This window comes from Cygnus atratus, chromosome 4 (genome assembly GCF_013377495.2).
Source record: "Cygnus atratus isolate AKBS03 ecotype Queensland, Australia chromosome 4, CAtr_DNAZoo_HiC_assembly, whole genome shotgun sequence".
Lineage (NCBI taxonomy): Eukaryota > Metazoa > Chordata > Aves > Anseriformes > Anatidae > Cygnus > Cygnus atratus.
This window is the reverse complement of record NC_066365.1, coordinates 31,711,899-31,732,892: the sequence shown is the minus strand read 5'-3', so window position 1 is coordinate 31,732,892 and position 20,994 is coordinate 31,711,899. Positions and strand designations below refer to the sequence as shown.

Sequence of the window (20,994 nt, the reverse complement as noted above, 5' to 3'; positions counted from 1 at the left end):
AAAAACAGGGCATGCTATCTGTTTTTGCTGTTTACGTTGCCGATTTTATTGTCCTGCTCGGTTAGTTGCAATGTTTGCACTGTGAGGTGCTTCTGTTTTCTTTTGGTCAATGGATGTCATGCATTTTGTTTTGTGGGTTTTATGTTTGTATTACTCCTTAATCAGGCATATGAAACTCTTCCAGATTTTTACTCTGTCTGTAGGGATATTGTTCTGTATTGACAGAGTCAAGCTAACCTTATGTCAACCTCGTGGAGAGAGTGATGATGTTATTTATGAATGATACATAAAATTTATGTCAGTCTGATTCACTTTTCAAATATGTTCTGAAGGAACTGCTGTTTTACACAAGTACTCTGAAGAGATTAAAGCTTTAAACTTGTAAATATTTGCGATCACAGATTAGCTGCAGGTGAAGTACAGTATAATTCTGTTTGTTTGGCGAGGTGTTGATCCTGTGCTGCTAATTTTCAAGAGATTGCACCTATTGATTTTTGTCCAGTTCAAGCTTGAACCTGATGACATGGCAGTGTTTTTTCCACTTTATTCTTGGCATTAATATACCTAATACTGAACACGGTAGTCGCCCTGGTGCACACACTCAGTCTGTTCTGTTTCTGTTATCAACAAGGAGGCTGATGTTAAATTATTCCACTGCTTTCTAAGCTATCAGTAAGGAAGCTGTCACAGGTTTCTCATCTTTCTTGTTTTGTTTCTTTGCCAAGCGAGGTACTGCAGTCCACTCCAGCAAGATACAGTAAGCGCGTGCTGTGTGTGTGCGATAACTGGTTGTTAAGTGGAAAATAACTATTTTCTACTGTAGTTCTAAGGCTACATTCTGTGTCAAGTATTTTTAAGTACACAAATAAACATTTCAAGCATTTTGTTAAAAGGCTCATTGAAGTCATAAATTTAGTCACCAGTTTGCTGCTTGTGTTTCTAAGTCAAGGAGGACTGTTACGTAAAAGATTCTCTTCTGTGGCAGTACAGCTATCAATTACTATTTTTAAGTGCATTTGATTAACATGTATCATAAAAGAATGTCTTTGAAGTTATACTGAAGAAGCTTAAGTATTGATTTTTAACCACTGTAGGTTTTGAAGGTGGGGCAGTGAAAGTTCATGGAGCAAAAGGATCACCTCCTTCGACGTTTTATAAGGTATTAACTCCTTCTATGGAGTGTAAAATATTTTATTACTTAGGAGAAAATGCTTAATGTTTTTCTGCAAAAAAAACTGTTGCCACTTTAAAATCTTCATAATCAGCCGGGGCGGGCGGAGGGGTAACAGAAAGCTAAAGACCAAACAAACCTTATTTGATTCTTAAAATCATGTTTATTTGTATAACAGGTAAATCCAAAAATAGTCAGAGAAGGTGGAAATGTTTCTCTTACAATAATAATGAATCTGTTAGCACACTGTCACTTTCATAGTACTTAGTGAATTTTGTACTGGCATACTGATCTTACTCCATTTCATTATGAAATTTGAAAACCACCTAGCACATAAAAGTTAAATAACGGGATTTATGTGAAGAGAGCAAATAATTGAGATAGATAATTGGTTGTATAGTTTCCTGAAATATCTGTTGAAAGAAACCTGCACTCCTAATAAAAGTGCAAAGTTTTATATTTGCTACTAGATTATTTTTTTTCCTAGTGGTCTCCATTCCCTGAATGGACTCTAAGATAGTACACTTCTGGCAATGTACTGGTAGGGGGCTGGATCCTTTTCCTGTTTAAGCTAATAGTAAATCTGACTTTTACAGGAGCAAGGCAGAGTTCAGCAATTAACTGTTTAGCATAGCCATATCAAAAGTGAGTTAACTTAAGTAGTGAATTGTGCAGATCTACCAGTACTTATTTAAGTAATATGATATGTGCCTGAGTATAATTTAAAAAGAAAAAAGTTTACTGCATTTTAAAATAATTGTGACACTTTTAAAATCCATTTTATTGAAGATTGAAATATTTTATTTTTTTAAAAACTGATACTCTAAGATAGTATCACCAAAGAAGGTTTAGTTTTGGCAAATTGTAAAGTTAGCATAGAAGAACTCCCTACAGGTGCTGTAGCTGGAACATATTGACAAAGCATTTTTAGCCTTGCAGATAATTAAGCAGGAAATACTTTTCTTCCTTGTTTTGAGCATGCAGTTTGAAGCAAGACTCTTTTTTGCTTCTGCTCAGCAAACTTCAGGAACTGTCTTGTTCAGCAGCCTTGTCCACCTGTAGTTTTTGTTTTTGACTTTACACTTGTGTACTTTTGTACAACTAAAGGAAATAATTGAGACTTGATACTTTCAGCTAATGAACCATGAAATGGAGTAAAGTAAATAAGCAGAATGAGAGTTTGTTTTATATAGCAGTGCAGTAAATTTTTATTATTTTATTATCATCTCTTATGTAGGTAATTTTAAATATATCTGTTCAGGAGTCATTTTGAATATATCTCATATTTAATACATTGAATGTTGTAATATTCTAAAATATGCAAGTTAGACTTACTGTGAAATGTTTCAATTTTTTTGAAACTGTTAATAGGCGTGTAGTGACAAATGAACGTAATGCTTTGCACACCTACTTTAGAAGTCTTCTTTTAGTTTTCAGTTTTACGGTTTTGCAAATCTGAATCTTCTTCTAATACCATTATGAATTTTAAATAATAGAACAAGTTTCGTGATGATTGTTTCTTATTCCACTCCGAGAGCGTAAGGAAAATAATTGTCAGAGACCATTTATAGTATATCAATATTGTCTCCTATATAATTCTGTAATCTCTCTATCGTTAGGTAAGTGCCACTTACCTTGATGGTTTCAGAGCTACTGCTGTCTGTCCTGTGGGAGGTCCAAAGGCAGTACGAAAAGGAAAACTTACTGCGGAAAGTATTCTCAAAAGGTTAGTATTTGAGGCTGGTAAGGGGTTTTGACTCTTTGACTTCAGAGATAATGAATATAGAACAGTGACCTGATGCTAATCATTAACCTCGTAAGAACCATAGAAAATTATAATCTTCCAGTTAGGAGGACATTTCAAGACATGAACAGTCTGACAACAGATTTCCTAAAAAACCTGTAACTATACTTTACTTGACAGAGGGGGAAAAAGTTGTCAAAAACTGTTCAAAAATAGACAGCTGGATAGCGGAGGGAGACCCAAATTTATATTGAAAAGCTATGGTTTAGACTAAAATTTATTAGATGCCAGTGAGAAACCTACATGAAGGTAAGTTTCATTGATTTTTTTTTTCCCCTCACAGAACTTACCAAAAATCTTGATGCTATATAATATAGGCAGTTTACCAAGTTTGTTTGAAACAAAATATCCTAGTGCCTTGTAAAATGAGACTAATGATTTTGTTTGCCTGAATAATTTTCAGACAAAGACAGCATAATAAACCTTTAATCATATTGTCAGTATATGTCAGTACGTTTGGAGGAGGGATTCCTCTTAAATACAATTCCATGTCCTCGCAGAAGTCTCTAAGTATTTATTCCCATAGCACACAAACTTTCTAGTTATGTGAGCTATTTCTTTCAGCAATGTTTTAGACTTCTCCTCCATTGTATTATAGACCTGTGGAACAAGCCATGTAGGCTAGACACCTCTCAGAAATGCAAGGTTATTTGTGGACTTGCAGTAACATACTGCTTATATGCCCATGTACAGTGCCATGATGAGAGAGGAGCTGTGTGATTTCCCTCAAGAGACATAGCAGATGAGAGCAGGCTGATGCAGAATTTGTAATTAAGCCCTGAAATCCCTTTATTCAGAGGGCTGTGAATGCTAAAATGGTACATCTCCAAAAGCTACTGAGAAAACTGATGAGAAGACGGGGGGTGGAAGAACCTTCAAGAGGTGTTAAATACAAAGACACTGTGACTCAAATATTTGGAAGTTGGGGTAGGGGGAAATTGGAGGGGGAATACAGAATACAATACATCTAGATTGTATTCTAAAAAAATACAATAGATCTAGATTGTATTCTAAAAACATTCAATAGCATATATCCTTTTTTGAAACTTTCATGTTTACTCTTGGACACCATTTTAGATGGGACTACACGCATCTTTTGTTGGATTGAAACAGATTGTGGTGCTGCTGCCACTGTGAGCTCTAGAAAATTCAACCTGCTTGTTGTGCTGTCCTGTCCTGAATAATCCCTCAGAGAAGGGCTGGTGGGAGATAGTCATAGGCTGGTTAACTGGCGTAATAAGTGACATCCAGCACATGAAGCATGCCTGGAGCAGCTGTAGCTTGTTACGTGTATTAAAAGTCACAATATACAATATTGACTGTCAGTATATTCTCCTTCATTTCAAATACCTTTGTAAACAATTCAGCTTCTTTATTACAGTAGCAAGACACATTAAAGGGCTAAAAACTACCCACAGAATATATTTGGGACTCTGGGATCTCTAATGTTTTTAGATAAATTATTCTACCTTATTACAAACATTGTTTTTTCATATTTAGATACCTTAAATCAAGTATTTTTTCCACATTAATTGGAATAAAATGGCCTCATTTGCAGTACACTGATCACCTTCATCTCTTTAAAATGCATTTCTTTAATTGTTGCGTATTTAAGTCCCATACACTGCTTAAATTTTCAGGTGCCATGTTTAATATTTGTAACAGTGATGATATTATCAGGATCTTCAAAATGTTCCATTGATGGAAAATATTTTTTTCATCCTAACATAATTCCATCATTTCAACTGATTAGATCTTTGAAACAGCTAGAAGGTTTCCAGATAAAGATTACTGGAAAACTAGTTTGTGCTTCAAAATTTAACTTATTTTTCCAACATATTAACATTGCATACTTCTAACAGTTGGATTATTTTAAAGCTTTTTTTCCCCTCTCATTTTCTACTGTGACTATTTTGGTTTTTGGACTTTATATGACTATTTTTAAAAGACTGTAAGGGTCATTCACAATTTATTCAGTGCTTGTGAATTGGGCTGTCTTTTAAAAGTTGTTGCTAATGCTCTAATATGAGTATAATATTTGTCAAAAAGTGTTAATTGCTGTCTCTCTTAAAACAGTATGTGTTTTTATAGTGTATTTAAAAAGGTAATGGTCATCCCCATTACTAATCATGACTGGACAAGCTTGGCATTCTTGAAACAACATGCTTTGGGTGGAAATGAACTTACAGAATGAGTTTCGGGGATTTCACAAGATGGCAGGCATGAATAATGAGGAAAAGTTTTCTTTAAAAACTTTATCTAATTCTTAGCATGTGAGTTGTATGTTCATTAATCCCAACTAATTACCTTTAAGGTTTGTATACAAATTCCTTCTTCAGTTAGATTTTCCTTTGTTGATGCCTGTGATGTAATGAGGTAGTTTCATGTGTTTATTGGTAGGTTGTAATACTTTATAGGAGGAATGGAGATAAGGGCTGAATTACCAGTGTGAAAACCAGGAAGACTGCATATACTGTAATGCCATTTTCAGCTGCTCTCATTTTAAAGATTAAAAAAAACCTGAAATTGATTTGTCTTTGCCTGTAATTTTAAAAATAATTTGAATAGAAAAATGGCTCAAATTGAAACCTAGGGATAAATTGAGAGGTGTAACTTTGTATTTATCACTTGATTATATGATTGATACTGCATCACTTGATATAGTATTCAGATGCATTTGCTTAGTGAAAAGTGTTCATAGTCCAGTTTACATCAGAACTAACCTCTGCGGACCATGTGGGGCTACTTCAAGATAATTACTTTGAGGCAGTTTACTAATTAAAAAACAATCATTTGTTGCAGGACTCGTCTTATTTTCAGTCAGCTTGGGTATGAAGATTACAGTGCAGTTAACATACAGGTTTTAGGGTCTGAAGATACTTATGGACCTCATGCTAGAAGGAGTAGAGATGATGTAAGTATTCAGTGGAGTGTTCTTAAACTTTTACTGACCTCTTTTAATCTTTCCATATTGTTATCTTTTCTGTAACTTTAAAGGAAGTCACTGTCATCTTGGGAATTTCACCCCACCATCTTGCAAAGAATTCAGTGTTATACTTAGTGTACAAAATTATAGTGACAAAAACTTCACAGTTTTGGATCTTCCAGAAGCACTGATAAGAAATCTTATAAAAATGTTATTGTAGTCTGTTCTAATGTTATTCATCTAAAGAAATGTCTTATAAAAGTTCTTATAAATTAGACTTAAAGTTGTGTCTAATGCAATTTAAAAGACCACATTATAAAGGTTGTTGAGTCTGGAAATGACAGAACTATTTTTGCCTGTGCAACTTTAAAACTGCCTGTGGGTCCTATCTGTGAAACAATCCTCAACTACATAATTCTGTGTCATGTTTTGTGACTTGTTATATTCATCTGTAAGAATACGAATGATGGCTGTAACTACTGCAGCTGTGATACCCAGTTTGTTTTCCTAATCTAGAATGTGAAAGTCCTTTTTAAAGGAAGAAGACTGTAAATCTTGTCCCCACTTACATACACTTAAAATATTTAGACAGCTTCGCTTGTTCTAAAACAGTAGGATTTAATTCTTTTTTATTAATTGCAGTCTTGCAAAACCATTAAGGTACTGGCATAACTCAGCTCTGAGTTGGATCTTAGAAATGCTAACATGTAAAATAGCTGAAAATTTGTATGTATAGAAAAATACTGAAAAAGATAGTGATGTTCTTATTATAGAAATTGTTCATGTAAATGAGGCAAGTTATGTATGCAGCTGCTTACTTTAGTGCTTGGACTTCGGTGTCATTCTGCACAGCAGCAAGAGTTGCTTCCTGATGAACCATCTGTATGATGTGGTCTCTTTCCTTTTAGGACCATAAACCCTGCTATGTTATTGAGATTACAGAATCAAAGTTTTGGAACATAGGAACAGATTTTCCAGATATTGAACTTGTATGTGTTCTCTTTGTACTAGCTCCTTATGATTATGAATTGTATTACATTCTGTAATGTTATATTATGTAAAGTTTTCTGTATTACTTGTTGTATAGAGTGAGTAATGACTTGGAAAAGAACAGTTTTTCTGTTCTTACTGTTCAGTTTGCCTTTCTTACAGTTCACTGAATATGTCTGCTCCTAAGTCTTATATATATTATAAAAGTAGAGCAGAGCATTATCTACGTTGTATGGAAAGCACATACATGCCAGCAATAGGATGTGAGAGTTAAGGCTGAAATACAGGAAAATGCTCTACTGCTTTACCCCCTTCACCCCGGTCCTTCAACAATTAGAAGAAACCAAGAGTTAGAAGAAACTAACCAGAAGAGTTTTCATTTGGAAAGCAGTGGTAGGAGTGTGAGAAGAATGGGGGAGGAGTGGCCATTGCTCTGCCATTTCAAACAAAGTTGTAGTCTTCTAAGGAAAACATCTGCCCTTTGGGGTTTCAGAATCATGTATTCACTTTCTTATCATGTATTTCCATACAAAATTAAATGCAGTTATTTGGATTGCAAATAAGTGCTCAAAACCAGAGCCACATTAGGCTAGGCAATGAATTAACAGCCAAGGAAACAGTCCCTGCTTTGAAGATTCTACCATCTAAACTTAAGAGAGGGAAATATGTCTCAGAATACCAAGACAGGAATTGGGTACCCAACAGTATTTGGAGCTCAGTGTAAATGTCTGGTATGGCTGAATGAATTCCCACACAGGTGTTTCAAACTGGATGCAAAGGTATTCCTCTGTAACTGTGAAGTTAAGTATATCCCAGACCTAGGTAGACCACTATAGCATAGTCTGAGCTGATGTGTACAGCATCGACTATTGCTGACAACAGAAAGTAGTCTTGAGAAATTCAGAAATGCTTGCTTCCTTTCCTTTTTCAGTTCCCCCTGTTTACATAGTTGTTCCTTGACACTCTAATAGCTTGCTTTGTCAGCAGGAGCAAGGGACCTGAATCAGCACGGAGTAGCCCTGGTGGTATATAATTTTTAATACCTCCTGCTCTGGTTTTCTGTTCTTGAGGAAGAAGGGGTTTATGACAATGTCACAGTATCAACAAGTTCATGATTTAGAGAATACTGGATATGTTTCATGTGAAAGAGACATATTAACAGGACATCAGATTTTAGTTCATTATATAAAAACTGTGCTAAATATGGATATAAGTAAATTATTTTACTCTTAACAGTACAACAGGAATGCTTAGTTAATTAAAATGTTAGTTTTTAATAACCCTTTTACAACACATCTTTAAACTTGAAATATATCCTTGGTTTGCTATTTGTGTGTATTTTTTTTAAAACTTACGATACTGTAAGATAAATGACTGTAAAATAGCCTGTATCTTCAGTTCTGATACTGGATTCACCTCCTGAGAACAGGACTCGACTTACTATTTTCTTAGACCATAGTATCATTCACTACCTTGCATCTGTGGGCATAGAGGTAAACATAGAACTTAGACTACTGAAGACATGGTACAGTTTAGAAGCAGGAAGCAGATGTGAATTGAATGCATAAGCATGCTTTCTGCAAGAGTATTTCCTATTACTTGTTAATAGTAGTAATTAATGAATCTCTTGATAGCTTTGGGAATGTTTTTTAAAAAAATAAGTTGAATTTGTATCATAGCCATATTCTTCTGTGAAGGCCCTTCATTAACTGGGTTTTAGCTGGTCACCAGTTATGATAAATTGGTAAATATCCCTACATTGGTATGAGCTGGTGTCAGTGAGTTTGTTCATTTGGGGATTTTACCATATGTTTGAGTTGGAATACAGAATTTAGTAGTCTGTTAATATAACCCCCCTCTTTGGGATAATCTTACGCTATCCAGAATGCTTGGTGTAGAGTACTCCAGCGTTTATTATAAACACCGTTTCAGCAGCTGCCAATAGGAAATGCATCCGTGTTCTTACATTGTTGAAGTTACTTAAATTCCTGAAATTGACTTGAGATTTTCTGATGTTGACACGTTCTATAGTATCATTTTTTGTGAAAATGTAACAGTATACACACAGGAAAATGATCCTAATGTACAAGACATCAGCATTTCAAAAGCTAAAATTAAATTTGCTGTTTAATTTTATGTAACATTTTTAAAGAATGCAGCTTTACAGAAATGTGGGCAATTCAAATAAGTAGCACTAGAGTTAGGAAATGTGTTAAAAGGCAGTTTCAGAGTTCAGATCTAGCTTGGAGTTTCTGTAGTTATTTTGAAGAGGAAAACTTGTGTGTGTGTGTTTTTGAGTTTAAACTGTTTACTGAAGTCTTAAAATACGAAAAGAAAAAAGGTTGTTTTGTTATGCTATGGTTAAATTTAAGAGGACTCTAATGCATAAATTCATATTTTTTTTTTTTTAGGCTTAATGGTTTAGCATTTTTCACTATGCCAAGCTGTGTAAATTGGCAATTGCTTTAAGTAATTTTGGAATTGTATATGATGGTAACAGCTATGTTTGTTTTAGGGAAAAAGTAAGAGATGCTTAGGGACAGACTTAGAATTTGAAACCTGCTTAAAATACTAGAGTTAGAAGTTCACTCCGAGGCTTTTGCCAGTATATGGTTTCCAGTGGTGAATTTTTTCAGTGGCAAAAAAGATTTTTACAGAAGAAAAATCATAAGAGAGAGTGCTTATCTACAGAGGGAATTGTATTGGCTATAGAGTAGGGACAGTAGTGGTTAGGTTTACATTTGAAGGGGTGTCCAGTGTTTTTGTTGGAAAACTGCTGGTTTAAAAAAGTTCAGTTCTCCTGTTTAACTCCCAAGGATTAGGTTTGACTTCTTTTTTCCTGAGTAGATCTGTTTGCTTTTTGATGATAAGAGAAGTAAACTTGGCAGGCTTACTTGACCCCCAAAGTATTCTCAACGTGCTTAAAAATAAGAGGACAATTGGTTTGCCCATCCCACCGAGTACAGCAAAGTATTTATTTTCTCATAAATTACTGTTTGTTATAGTGCTTGGTTCTTTGGGATGGAGAAGTTACTTGGTGTTGTAGCAGTCTGAAATTTCCAATAGTTGATTTCATGGTAGCAAAAGAAAAAGATGATAAAACATTAACCAAAATTATAGTGATGTTGGATAAGCACTAAACGTTCCCATTAGATGTAATTTGAATGCTGAGCTACAGTTACTTTTTGATTTGGCAAATATAATAGATGTTCTTCAAAGCAAATCTTACTTACGCTTTTTTTCGAAGCAGGGTCCTCGGGAAGCTGTCATTTGGCTTGCTGTACATCATAAGCGAAAAGAAGCTTTAGAAATCTTCTCCAAAGAGATTGCACCAGCTGGAACTGGCATGGGTAAATACATCTTTCTCTAAGAATTTAAAGTTACCTTTTCTTGTTCCTGAGCCTGACTAGCACCCAAAGACTTAGTTCCATTGTTTCATTGCACCCATAGTAGTAAAATCGTAGTTCCTTTTTAATGTATTTGTTTGTTGTAGAGACAAGACACACAGACATGTTTTTTTTTTTTAAACAAAACAAAACAAAACAAAAAAAACAGTAAAATGGAAGTTCTGGAAGTCCACTTTTTCTTTCTTTGAGACTTTTCATCCATCTGCTGTTGTCCCTTTCTACATTTTTTTTATCATTTGTTTTTATTTTCCTACTCATGGTTACACTGATATGTGACGGTGTTTTTATTCTGGTTTATGTTATTAAAACTCAGTAATCCTATTTAGAACTCACCAGAAATAAATGTTAAGAATGGTAATCAGCTGGCAAAAATTTATCACAATGACTTTCTGTAACATCACAGTACATGAGGAGCTGTATAGTTCAAGGGTTTTTTAAGATTCTCTTCAGCACTTAGTTATCTGATGTTACTGTAGTGTGTTTTTCATAAATACTACTGTACTTCTAAGCTGTTTAATGTGTAGCTGCTTATGTAGAGAAGTCAAACTTTCAGATCTAATTAAAAGCGTTTTAATATGATACTGCAGTGAGAATCCTAATGGGCTGCATCTAATTCTTTATTCACGCTGTGCATATTAGCTCCTCAACTTAAATTCTCATTCTGCACAATTATGTCTAGCCTCAAATTAATGACTTTAACGTTTGACTTTGAGTGAATGTGATGTCAGGCAACCATAGCAAGACATTTTCCATGGACTTGAGAGAGAAAGATAAAATACCAGGATTTAATTATAAGCCAATCTTAGTTTTAAGTGTATGTAGTCTAAGTATTTGCATGAGGTTGTGAATGATGTATGCTTCTTTTGTTTATTAGATGTTTGTTCCAAAAAACTTTCACATTTGTTCTTTGTAAATTTCATTGTGTTCTTGTAGCTTTCAAGAAGGATTTACTATTTGATCACTTTAAGCAAACTCTTCTTTTTTTCTCCTCTCTGTTCTCTTCCCAAGTCACACCTAAGTGTCACCACTATATCCATCTCAGTTGTAAGTAGCATGTTCACATGTTGTGATTTGACTGCTGCTTACGCTATGGACACTTACCCAATTTTTAAAAAATCCATTTTAAATTTGGGCATCTTAATTTTGAAGATGAGAGCTCAGATATGTTGCAACTGCTTCTCTGTAACTTGTGGAGAAATACACAGGATTTACATGGATCTTCAAAATTGAATTACTTGAGCTTAACCTGAATGTCAACTTCCATAGCACATCTATCATCCTGATTAATGGGGGCTACTTGTTGCCTTGCAATTAAAAAATTAGCCAATGCTTTATTTTTATTGGATTCAAAATTGTATGGAACAAAGCACATTCTGTGTTGCAGTTTTTACAGTGGTATCACGGCTGTAGATAATGTATGTTTTTTAAAGCTGTGTTTATAGAGGCGGGGTCGATGAATGGTCACATTTTTCTTCCTTTTTTTCCTTCTGCCTTCTAAAGGATTGAATACAATTATGTAGAAGTAATCAGGAATATTCGTGGAGTTGATTTTAAAATATTTTGCACTTTTGAAGGTTGGTTAGCAGATCAGCATTTACCACAGATACACACTGTTTCCACAGTCGCTTTTTCTAATGAATGAAAAGTTGTACTGTCTCAGTTAGACCAAGCTAGCATTTCTAAAATTAGTTAAGGATTCATAATTGAAGTAGTTTCTCCTTTGTCATTATTTATGTAGGCTATGTAACATTGCTGGAAGTAAAGATCTATTCTTGTTCTTTATTTTATATATGCACAGACAATCCCTAGCAGGTATCTCTGTGAACAAAAGAAAGCTGGATGGATTTTAAAACAAGTGCCTACTTTTAGGATCTGATGTTAATGCATATGTACTTGTCTGTCCAAATTCTTAATGTGTGCCTCTTCGTTCACAAGCAACTGCTGTGCAAATAAACCTTGTTTGATGTCAGAAGGTGCTAGGTTTGTTAAGGTTTCAGTTTTTCCTTTCTCCACTATTGTCTAAATTGTCTAAAGAACAGAAAAGTCAAAAATCTGTGCTACCCAACTCGGATAGTACAGCATAGTATTATAACTGAGTTACCATAGTATGTGAACATCTATTTCTTGAGGTGGCTGGCAAGCTTTCAGTTCATGTTTTCAGAGCTCTTCGTGGAACAGATGTTTTTCTGGTAGTGTCAGGTTAGACAGCCTGAATGTGCGATTGTGGTGATGCTGGCTTTGTTTTGTAAAGGGACAGCTTAAACTTTATAGAATATCTTGCAGCATTTATTAACTAAAAAGTCTCCTTCACTTCATAGGACCTCTGCTAATGAGCAGTAGTGGGAAGGAGCGTATTCCTGGAATTGTCTGGGGCATCTGGTGATAAATAACACTTCTGTTGGATTCCTGTACCTGGCAAGCAAGGTTTTTGGCCTCCTTGAAGTAAATTACTAGTATCAGAGGGCATCAGAGCTGTTTACTAGAATGCTTCCAAATCCTTGAACACAAATCCATGAATAGTCAGTTTTCTAATTTGTAAAGACTAAGATTGCTTCATACAGTCGATTCTTTCGGTTGCTGTGATGTAGCAGATTTCCATATTGCTTGCACAGATAAAATCTATGTGTAGAGAAGAGCCAGATTTGGGATTTTAAATGTTTAGTGGGCTGCTTGTTGATGTGGAATACTCCTAAGGCAGTGGTTTTGAAGCTTTTTTTTTTTGGCTAAATCTCTCTAAAGAGAATAATTAATGCAACACTGCCAGACATTTACTAGTAGTGTGCTAATCAATGAATCATCTTCTGATGCTTAGTTTCTGACAGTGATGTAGGCTGCCAGCACATGCTGTGAAGAGCAGAACAAGGAATGACTGCTGCTTAAATGTCCTAAACCAGACGGGTCCATTAACAAGACTTAAATTTGATCTTTTGTTGGACAGATGTACAAGTGATGTTGGGAGCAGAAGCCAGAATTCAGATTGATGTTCCCATAGGTGAATTCTCTAATAGCAGGACCTGATGTTCATAGCTTCCTCCCCCCTTTCCCCAAGCTTCTCTCCCCTCTGTTTCACTCAAGGGCAGGAGCCTCCATGGACAGAGGAGGACCCAGAATTCAAAACTCCTGTACCTTGAGTAAGGGCTCTGTGCACGAGCACCTGAGGCTCCATTTTATATGGTGCTGATTTGCTTTCTCTTGCTGGACATTAAATGAAAATAGCTGTGGATGCTGCCTCTTACGTGTGTGCAGCATGCATATCAGATGTGGTTTTGCACATCCCACGTGAGTCTGTGTATGTATGTAGAATGAGTGACTTAATTCTACTGAAATGGTGACAGTTGAGGAGCTGCACACCAGCTGAGGTTTTAAGCATGTATTTTTCTTATAAAGAAGTACATGCTTGCACTTTGAGCAACAAAGCTCTGGGTTTCAATGATTGCCAGCTTTGTCATGGGCCCCTGAGCTCTTCTGTGTCTTCCAGGAGGACAGGTAGCGATTATAATAGTGATTGACTTAGGGGGTGGGCAGGAACAAACACCTTCTTTTTGTAGGCATTTTCAATGAAAAATAAAGAAACAGGAACAAATTAACCATAATAACCAGCAACAAGGGGAAAGGAGGAATTGCTGAATTGCAGGGTGATGTCACTTGAACTAAAACACTGAATTCAATTTTTTTGAACATTTTGAGTGACCTACGGAAACAACATCCATTTGGTCTGTACTAGACAGAAAGTGTGGGGGGGGGGGAACAAATGAGCAACTAGAAGAGTTTGTCTCCTCTACTTGGACTGTATCTAGTGACTGTGCAGTATGGTTCATAACTTCATTCTTCTTTCATATAATTTTAATATATACCACCTTTCATCCAGGAATCTTTAGAGGACTATATAACATGACCAAAAAAGCTTTGTAGTGCAATAACACTGCAAGGTGGTCTGTCTGCTGTACAGATGGTTTCCTGAGATAGTGGAAGGAAGCATGACCACAAAAGAACTTCAATCAGGATCTTTGGTTCTGCTTTCCCTGTAAGAAATGCTAGAGAGGACCTCCACTGATATTTAAGGGGACCAGATTAGCCGAATACTCTTCATCTAGGAATGAAGAGTAGAGAGAGAGGAGCTTTAATAGGTCAGAATAAGGATTGGGGGTGTAAGAGTTCCTTCTCCAGTACAGGAGTTGTTTTTTTAAATATCCTTAGAGGAAGGCAATGTCAAACCCAGGCTCTTAAATTTAGTGGTGGTTGTCAGCAATATCTTTTCTGATGAAATCCAGGAATGCTGTCAGTCCAGGTTGTTTCAGCCTGCTAGTCATTTCTTATGGTGCCTTGAGCTAGACTTGGTAGGTAGCTTTAGTTTGGTAATAATACCATAAAATGGGAATTACAAATTGTAGTTAATAAAGGTATTAATTTCATTAGTGGCCAGCAATAAAAACCTAGTTTTGGTGGCTTTCACTTAGACTAAGTTTAAATCACTTTGGTCAAAACTTTTTGAACTCTGCCCAATAAAATTTTCAAGGAATTTTCAGTTAATTTCTCAGTCTTTGCAGGGAACAAGAGCAAGATGAAAATAAATTCTTGCTGTGATTAAAAGGCATATTGCAACAGTGTTGATGAAGAATGATCTTCATAATGCTTCACAGCAGAGACTTAAAACTCTGTGCTCTATCTTGTGTCAGAGACATGCTTTTTAGTTGTTGTAATGAATCTTAAGCCGTAATGTCAGTATTTATTTTATTTTGACTCGTTTTTGTGACTTTGATTACTTTAAAATGTTTTTCGATATATTTTTGTATATTCGTATATAGAACTTAATCCTTATAAAGGAGAGCTGTATAATTTTTGATCAGTTTGGGATTGCTGTTTATTATTTTTCCCCTTTATGGTAGATTTCTATTTCAGAAAATCAGTAGAAAGACAACAATCCCAAAGCAGTGTGCTGATTTGAAATTCCCTGTTTCTTATGAACTCTCTTTCTCAATGTCAGAAAGAAAAAATAAAGGAGTATTTTTTTATATATGTTGGAATGGGCTGAAGCACACGTGGTTTTGTGCTCTGCAATATATACAAGGTGTTAGATCTGCAAGAGAGAAGTTTGGTAAGGTGGCATTAAAAAAAATAAGCTTACATAATAAAGAAAACTAGGATTTTTATAGCTATCTTGTAACTTTTTTTTACTAATGTGTTTTAAATTCCCATTGTTTTTATTGAAGACCGCTGAGGCACATGAGCATACTTGCACAGTGCTTACTGTTCTAAAGTACAAATATCTAGTTCATATTATTCAAATTGCAGATGAGATTCTTAAGCCTAGAGAAGAATCTGAAGTAACTGTATATAGACATGCCATACATTAGAGTGATTTGTTGTTTATTTTCTGTTTGGGATGGAACGCTTTCACTGTAAACTTCTCTTGAGCCTGGTATTTAGTTTGCCAGTTTAAACACTTAATCTGTTCTCATTTGGATTATGCACATTTAAAGGGCTTAAAGTGATACTTAGTATTAAAAGAAAACAATCTTATCTTTTTTACAAGTAGCACCCGAGATTGCTAAACTTCCAGTTGGTGAAATAATGCTTTCAGTTTACTACGTTTTATTTCCCAATACCTTGAAAATTGTTTTTTCTTTAACGTAATAACAATTTTGTCTGATTTTTAATGCACGTATGGTCTCCTGGAAAATAAGTTTGTCTTTAATGTTGAGTCTTAATAGCAGAGTTTTAGAGCTGTTTTCTTGTTCTATGCTTTATCCTTTGCAGTGAAGAATCTGAGATGTATAGGCTCAGATTTTTAAGTCTGTAGTAGCCTCTGGGAGTTCAGCATAGTCCTGCATAGCCTAGTCTATAGAAATGCATCCTCACTTCATAAAAGGTAGTTAGCAGAGACTAGGCTTGTACTGTTCAGTGAAAGTACTGGCGAAAATCACATACAGTCCAATCAGCCTTATGGTTAGCATTTAAACAGTTTTTTTGTTGCAGTGTATTTTATATTGTATTTTTTTAAATTTGTATAGATCATTCTGAGTAAAGCCTGGTGTAGAAGAGGCTTAAGAAGAGCCTTGATGAGGGAAACTGTCATTTATAGTTTAATAGTTCAGTAGCTAAGAAATGTTTTATTAATAGCTAAAATCATGTGCTGACCCTTATTTCACATTAAAATGACCGGAGTTTGACACTAAGATGACAGCTGGTTAATACAGCTTGAGATTTTAAAGTGCTTGAGTGTATGTAAATATTATGACTGATCTCATAAGTGTGTTGGAAGATACTTCAAGAAATGTCCTAGTCCTAGCAGTTTATTACAGGCCCTGTTTTTTTTTGTTTGAGAATAACATTGCAGAAGATAGTGTATCTGCTGTATTCAGTGGACATAAAATAATTAGAATGTATAATTGACCACGTTGCAGAAGTACATATTTTGTACTTAACTGTATTGTAGGAACAGTTGAGTTACAAATAAATGCCGCATATATAATTCCTTAGAATATGAAGTAAATACATTTAATAAGCTTTTGGTTGAACTAATTGAATCACCAGAAAAATGAGGGACAAACAGGTTAAGGTCAAAAAACATAAGTTGGTGAACATGAGACAAGATTGTCTTTTGGAACTCAGTGAAGCTTCAAAGAAAGAAGTGTCACCTTTCGAATTTAAACTACTTAAAGCTTTTAGACTTCCACTAGTCAGACCATTTTGATGCTTTTTACGCCAAAACATTTCACAAAAAATGTCATGCGGTATAGCATCTTTCTTTCATATACTGTGTAATGTTTTATTCTGTTGAAAAATACACAGAATTGTGCAGAAATAGTATTTTTGACAAGAGTAAAGGATAAAAAGAAATCAGAAACAAAAATTAGGTGTGGCCTTTAAGGTAGGATTTGAATAGCACAGAACGACGACTAAAGAGGGCAAAATAATAAGGCTATCCCGCCATCAGAAAATCCAGTGGGGAATTATGAGAGCTGTAATTAATGAAGCTTGTTTTGCTGCAGATTTCTCTTCCTAATTGAAAGGTTGCAACAGAAATGTTTCCTGCCGTGGGTGTCTTACAGACTGTCATATCTCTGGCATGCATTAGAATATCTTAGAACGTGGCAGTTATACATGTTGAAATAGGTGTTCCTTTGGGCCTGTGTTAAGCGCTCATTATTGCCAGGGCAGGTTTTCAGTGGATCCACTCCCTCAAATGCTTGCATGAAAACAAGAGGTGGTGCAGGGGAGGAGAGAAGAGTGTGTGACAAAGGATGAGGAGGGTGGTCATGAGATGTTGGAGTCATGTGAGTCATGGCACTCTGTGTGATAGCAGTGTTCCTGAAATTAGTTGGAAACTTGCTGTCCTTTCAAATGTGAGCTTTAAAAGTATTGGTATTTGCAAGACCATCCTTCTACAAGTTTTGTTGGGTGAGAAAATAAACGCAGAGGCAGGTGAGGAATGAAAACATGCACAGGGGATCAGAAATAGTGGAACTGTTGTATTAAGAAGTATATCTTAAGTGGACTTCACCTCGTGTTGCCTACATGCACATCCGTCAGCATACTGCTGCTGAATCACATGGGGATGGGAAGGGAGTGTTAGTATACTTTGATATACTTGAGGTTCTTCAGATTTGGAAGAAAGTGGCCATTGCGCCCAAAATTTAGCTTGCAGTTATGCTGGAGAATCATGAACACAAAAGAAAAACATTGATAAATATAAAACGTGTACACAGAGAAGATGACTTTTTTCCTAAGGTAGTTGGGCTGAAAATTCATAAAATTGAACATAGGCTGGAAGAAGGAGTCAAAGTGAAAAGACGGCAATACTGTAAAGATTTACACAGATCAACAGAAGAGCAGGATTTGCTGAATAATAATTAATTCTGTATTTATAGATTCAAACCATTTTAAGCACCGATACCCAAAGGAAGGGTACTAAACCAGTATTTAGTCACCTAGAAAGAAGTAAATTTAGTGGACATAGTGCCTGACACTTCTCCAATCATGCCATATATTTAGGAGTTAATGAAATCAGTGGAGCTTAAGTGGCAGAATCTACAATACTGACTCACTGCTTTTAAATGTCCAGTCACCTGAGGAATTTGTAGTGTCAGGCTAGGTCCTCAGGCATGTGAGGGGAAATGTTCCTGGAAGTGGCAGGCTACCTGATCAGACCCTTGAGGCAAAATAAATATCATAATCAGTATGACGATTACACCAGGAAAATTCTATACCTACAGATGAACATGAACAGAATGTAGATGGATTAAAAGGTCTCCAACTGTTTTATGAACTGAAGGGCATTCAGCTCCTTTTTGAGCTGGATTTTGTGCTGTTCTGAGACACAAGAGGCTGACAGCCAGATAGTGATGGTGAGTGAACTTCAAGTGAAAGGTCTTGTTCAAGTGGATGACTGGTGGCAGATAGGATGGCACCATGCTTAGTGATACCTTATCTGCTACCAGATATCTGCCTTGAGGGACTAATGAATGGGGTTCTGATAACAGAAGGTGCTCCTGTAAAGTTTCTGGGAAAGGAGATCAACAACTTCAATTTAGCTGAAGATCTTATCTACTTGATGGTGCAGCCTGATGGATGTTCTCTACAAGTATGACAAATTAGTCATACCTCATTTTGAGATAGACCTTCCTCCAGAAAGGAAGGAGGGAGAGCATCTGCACAGATGCTTAAGTAACCAACCAAGCAAGTATGAAGTACAGTACAAGTAGATCTTTTTTTTAAAAAAAAAAAAAAAAAAAAAAACACCTGGAAAGTGTCCTGTGACAATTGATCTGAAGAATTTGTAAGTAACTCAGGAGAAATATGTCTGGCCGCAGCAGTAAGCCTGCTCTTACAGAGTTGTGCTTAATTTTCCATTGCGTTCTTTCAGTCTTATTTGAGAAACATGATAGGGATCGAAGCCCTGAGATGCAGGTGAGGTTTTGAGCTCTAGTGCGATCTGTTTACACAAATAACAAATCACCAGCCATAAGCCATGATCAATTTAAGATTTGGTTCCTCTTCTTTGTGTGAAGAGAAGAGGAATAGGAGTTACATATATACACACACACCCCTATATAGGGGAAAAAAATCATACGTGTGTGCTCCCAACTTACTTACATTAATATGAACAATGAATTGAATAATTGTAAGATAGAAATAAATAATCTTGTTGTAGATTTGGTCTGCCATTGCATTTATGTGCAGGGGTAGCTGTAATATGTTTACAGATGAATCTGCTGTTACAGAAGCTTTTGTGCTGCAGAAGTTTGCAAGACTAATAATAGCAAGTAGCAGTACAAGGTTATTGTAGCCTCAAGGTGTGAGTAGTTGATGTTTTTTAGATGGATCGTTTTCTTGTTAGTTTTTAGAGAACTGTTTTGTTGTAGAAGCCAAGTTCCATTGTATGAGAGCAGGCAAGTGAACAGCTTTCTTTGAAAGCTTTCAGGAAGCTGAAATATATTTTGGAGCAAAATCTGGTACCCTTAATGAGCAGTTCAGCTGCCTAGCAGGAAGTGAGCCATGTGACTATCCACAGATAATTTAAAATTAACTTTCTGAACCGATGTTCAACATGACCTTACAATATTCCGCCTCCTCCCTCAACAACCTAAATAAACAAATTAGGAGCATGAGTCCATCAGTAAAATAACCCAGTTAGTTTTTAATGTTGAATGGCAATTTTCTGCTTGAAAGAGCACAAAGGTAATATGTGTAGGGCTGAATCTTCCCTGCATCATTTAACATTATGTAACTGTAATGTAAGGGGTTAGTTCCTATTCTCTCCACTGCCGTGTTCTTTGCAGCAGAACTTTGGGTAGAGAGGTGGTTATTCGTGGCTTTTTTTGACAGAGACATTCTTTTTTTCCTGTACTAAAAAAATCAAAATTTTTTTTTGAGGGACAGAGGGGGGTTGGTACTAACCCCCAATCCCTTCAGATTGTTCTCATATATCACCTCCTAAAGCTTGCTGTGGGTTTTTTTTTGTTTTTATTTCCAGCCTCTAGCTGAAGATAGTTCACAAGATAACCATATTTCACTAACTCTAGTTGTAATGTGCAAATACTGCAGTAGCATGCTGGCCAAGCTTGCAGAGCTGCTATGGAATAGCTTCAGGCAAGAGATCTCTTCTGTAACTTTAAGACTTACGTACTGTAATCAACCATCGCTGAATCAGTTGTTCAAATGTGTGCTGACTTTAATTTTCGTTGTATCAAAATATGTCTCTGATTGTAGAACAGTGCAATCAAGGTAAGGGCTATATGATTGCATGTCTTTTCATAGACTTCAATAAAGCATCTTATTAAACACTATTTCAGGGAAATCACTCATCTGGTGAATGTAGATATGGCTAGACCCTGTATTCTGGACCTATGGTGTGTTGCACCAACCAGTGCTGCCAATGTAATATGTCTGTATTACCACGGCACTGAATCCAAGTTAAGACAGCTTGCTGAGAGGTGGAGGTTACTGGTACAAGCTTAGTACCCTGTAAGTGTGATTATGTGGCATTTGGTCTGTTTGGAGCACAGGTGGAGGAGAGAATTCACACCTGGAAGAAGCATGAATTAAAGTGAACCCATGTTAGCCAGGATTAAGCTGGGTAAATGCACCATGTGGGTGGCTTTCCACAGCGTTTGTCTCTAGGGGTCTGCTTACATACTTGTTAATTCCTAGACTTACCATACTCACTTTACCATTTCTTTCCCCTGCAGTTCTG

At 35.9% G+C, this 20,994-nt stretch overlaps 1 protein-coding gene across 3 annotated transcripts in view; it reads left to right on the top strand.

Annotated features, from left to right (window-relative positions):
- LOC118249137 (uncharacterized) overlaps positions 1-20,994 on the top strand; it is a 59,384-nt gene that overhangs the window by 19,290 nt on the left and 19,100 nt on the right. For 2 of the 3 annotated variants that reach the window (XM_035548825.2, XM_050710307.1), the window contains exons 10-13: positions 1,095-1,159; positions 2,791-2,897; positions 5,778-5,889; positions 10,139-10,241. In XM_035548825.2, coding sequence (XP_035404718.1) covers positions 1,095-1,159; positions 2,791-2,897; positions 5,778-5,889; positions 10,139-10,241 — 387 coding nt within the window. The remainder of the gene's footprint in view (positions 1-1,094; positions 1,160-2,790; positions 2,898-5,777; positions 5,890-10,138; positions 10,242-20,994) is intronic. The other variant, XM_035548832.2, reaches the window with a different exon arrangement.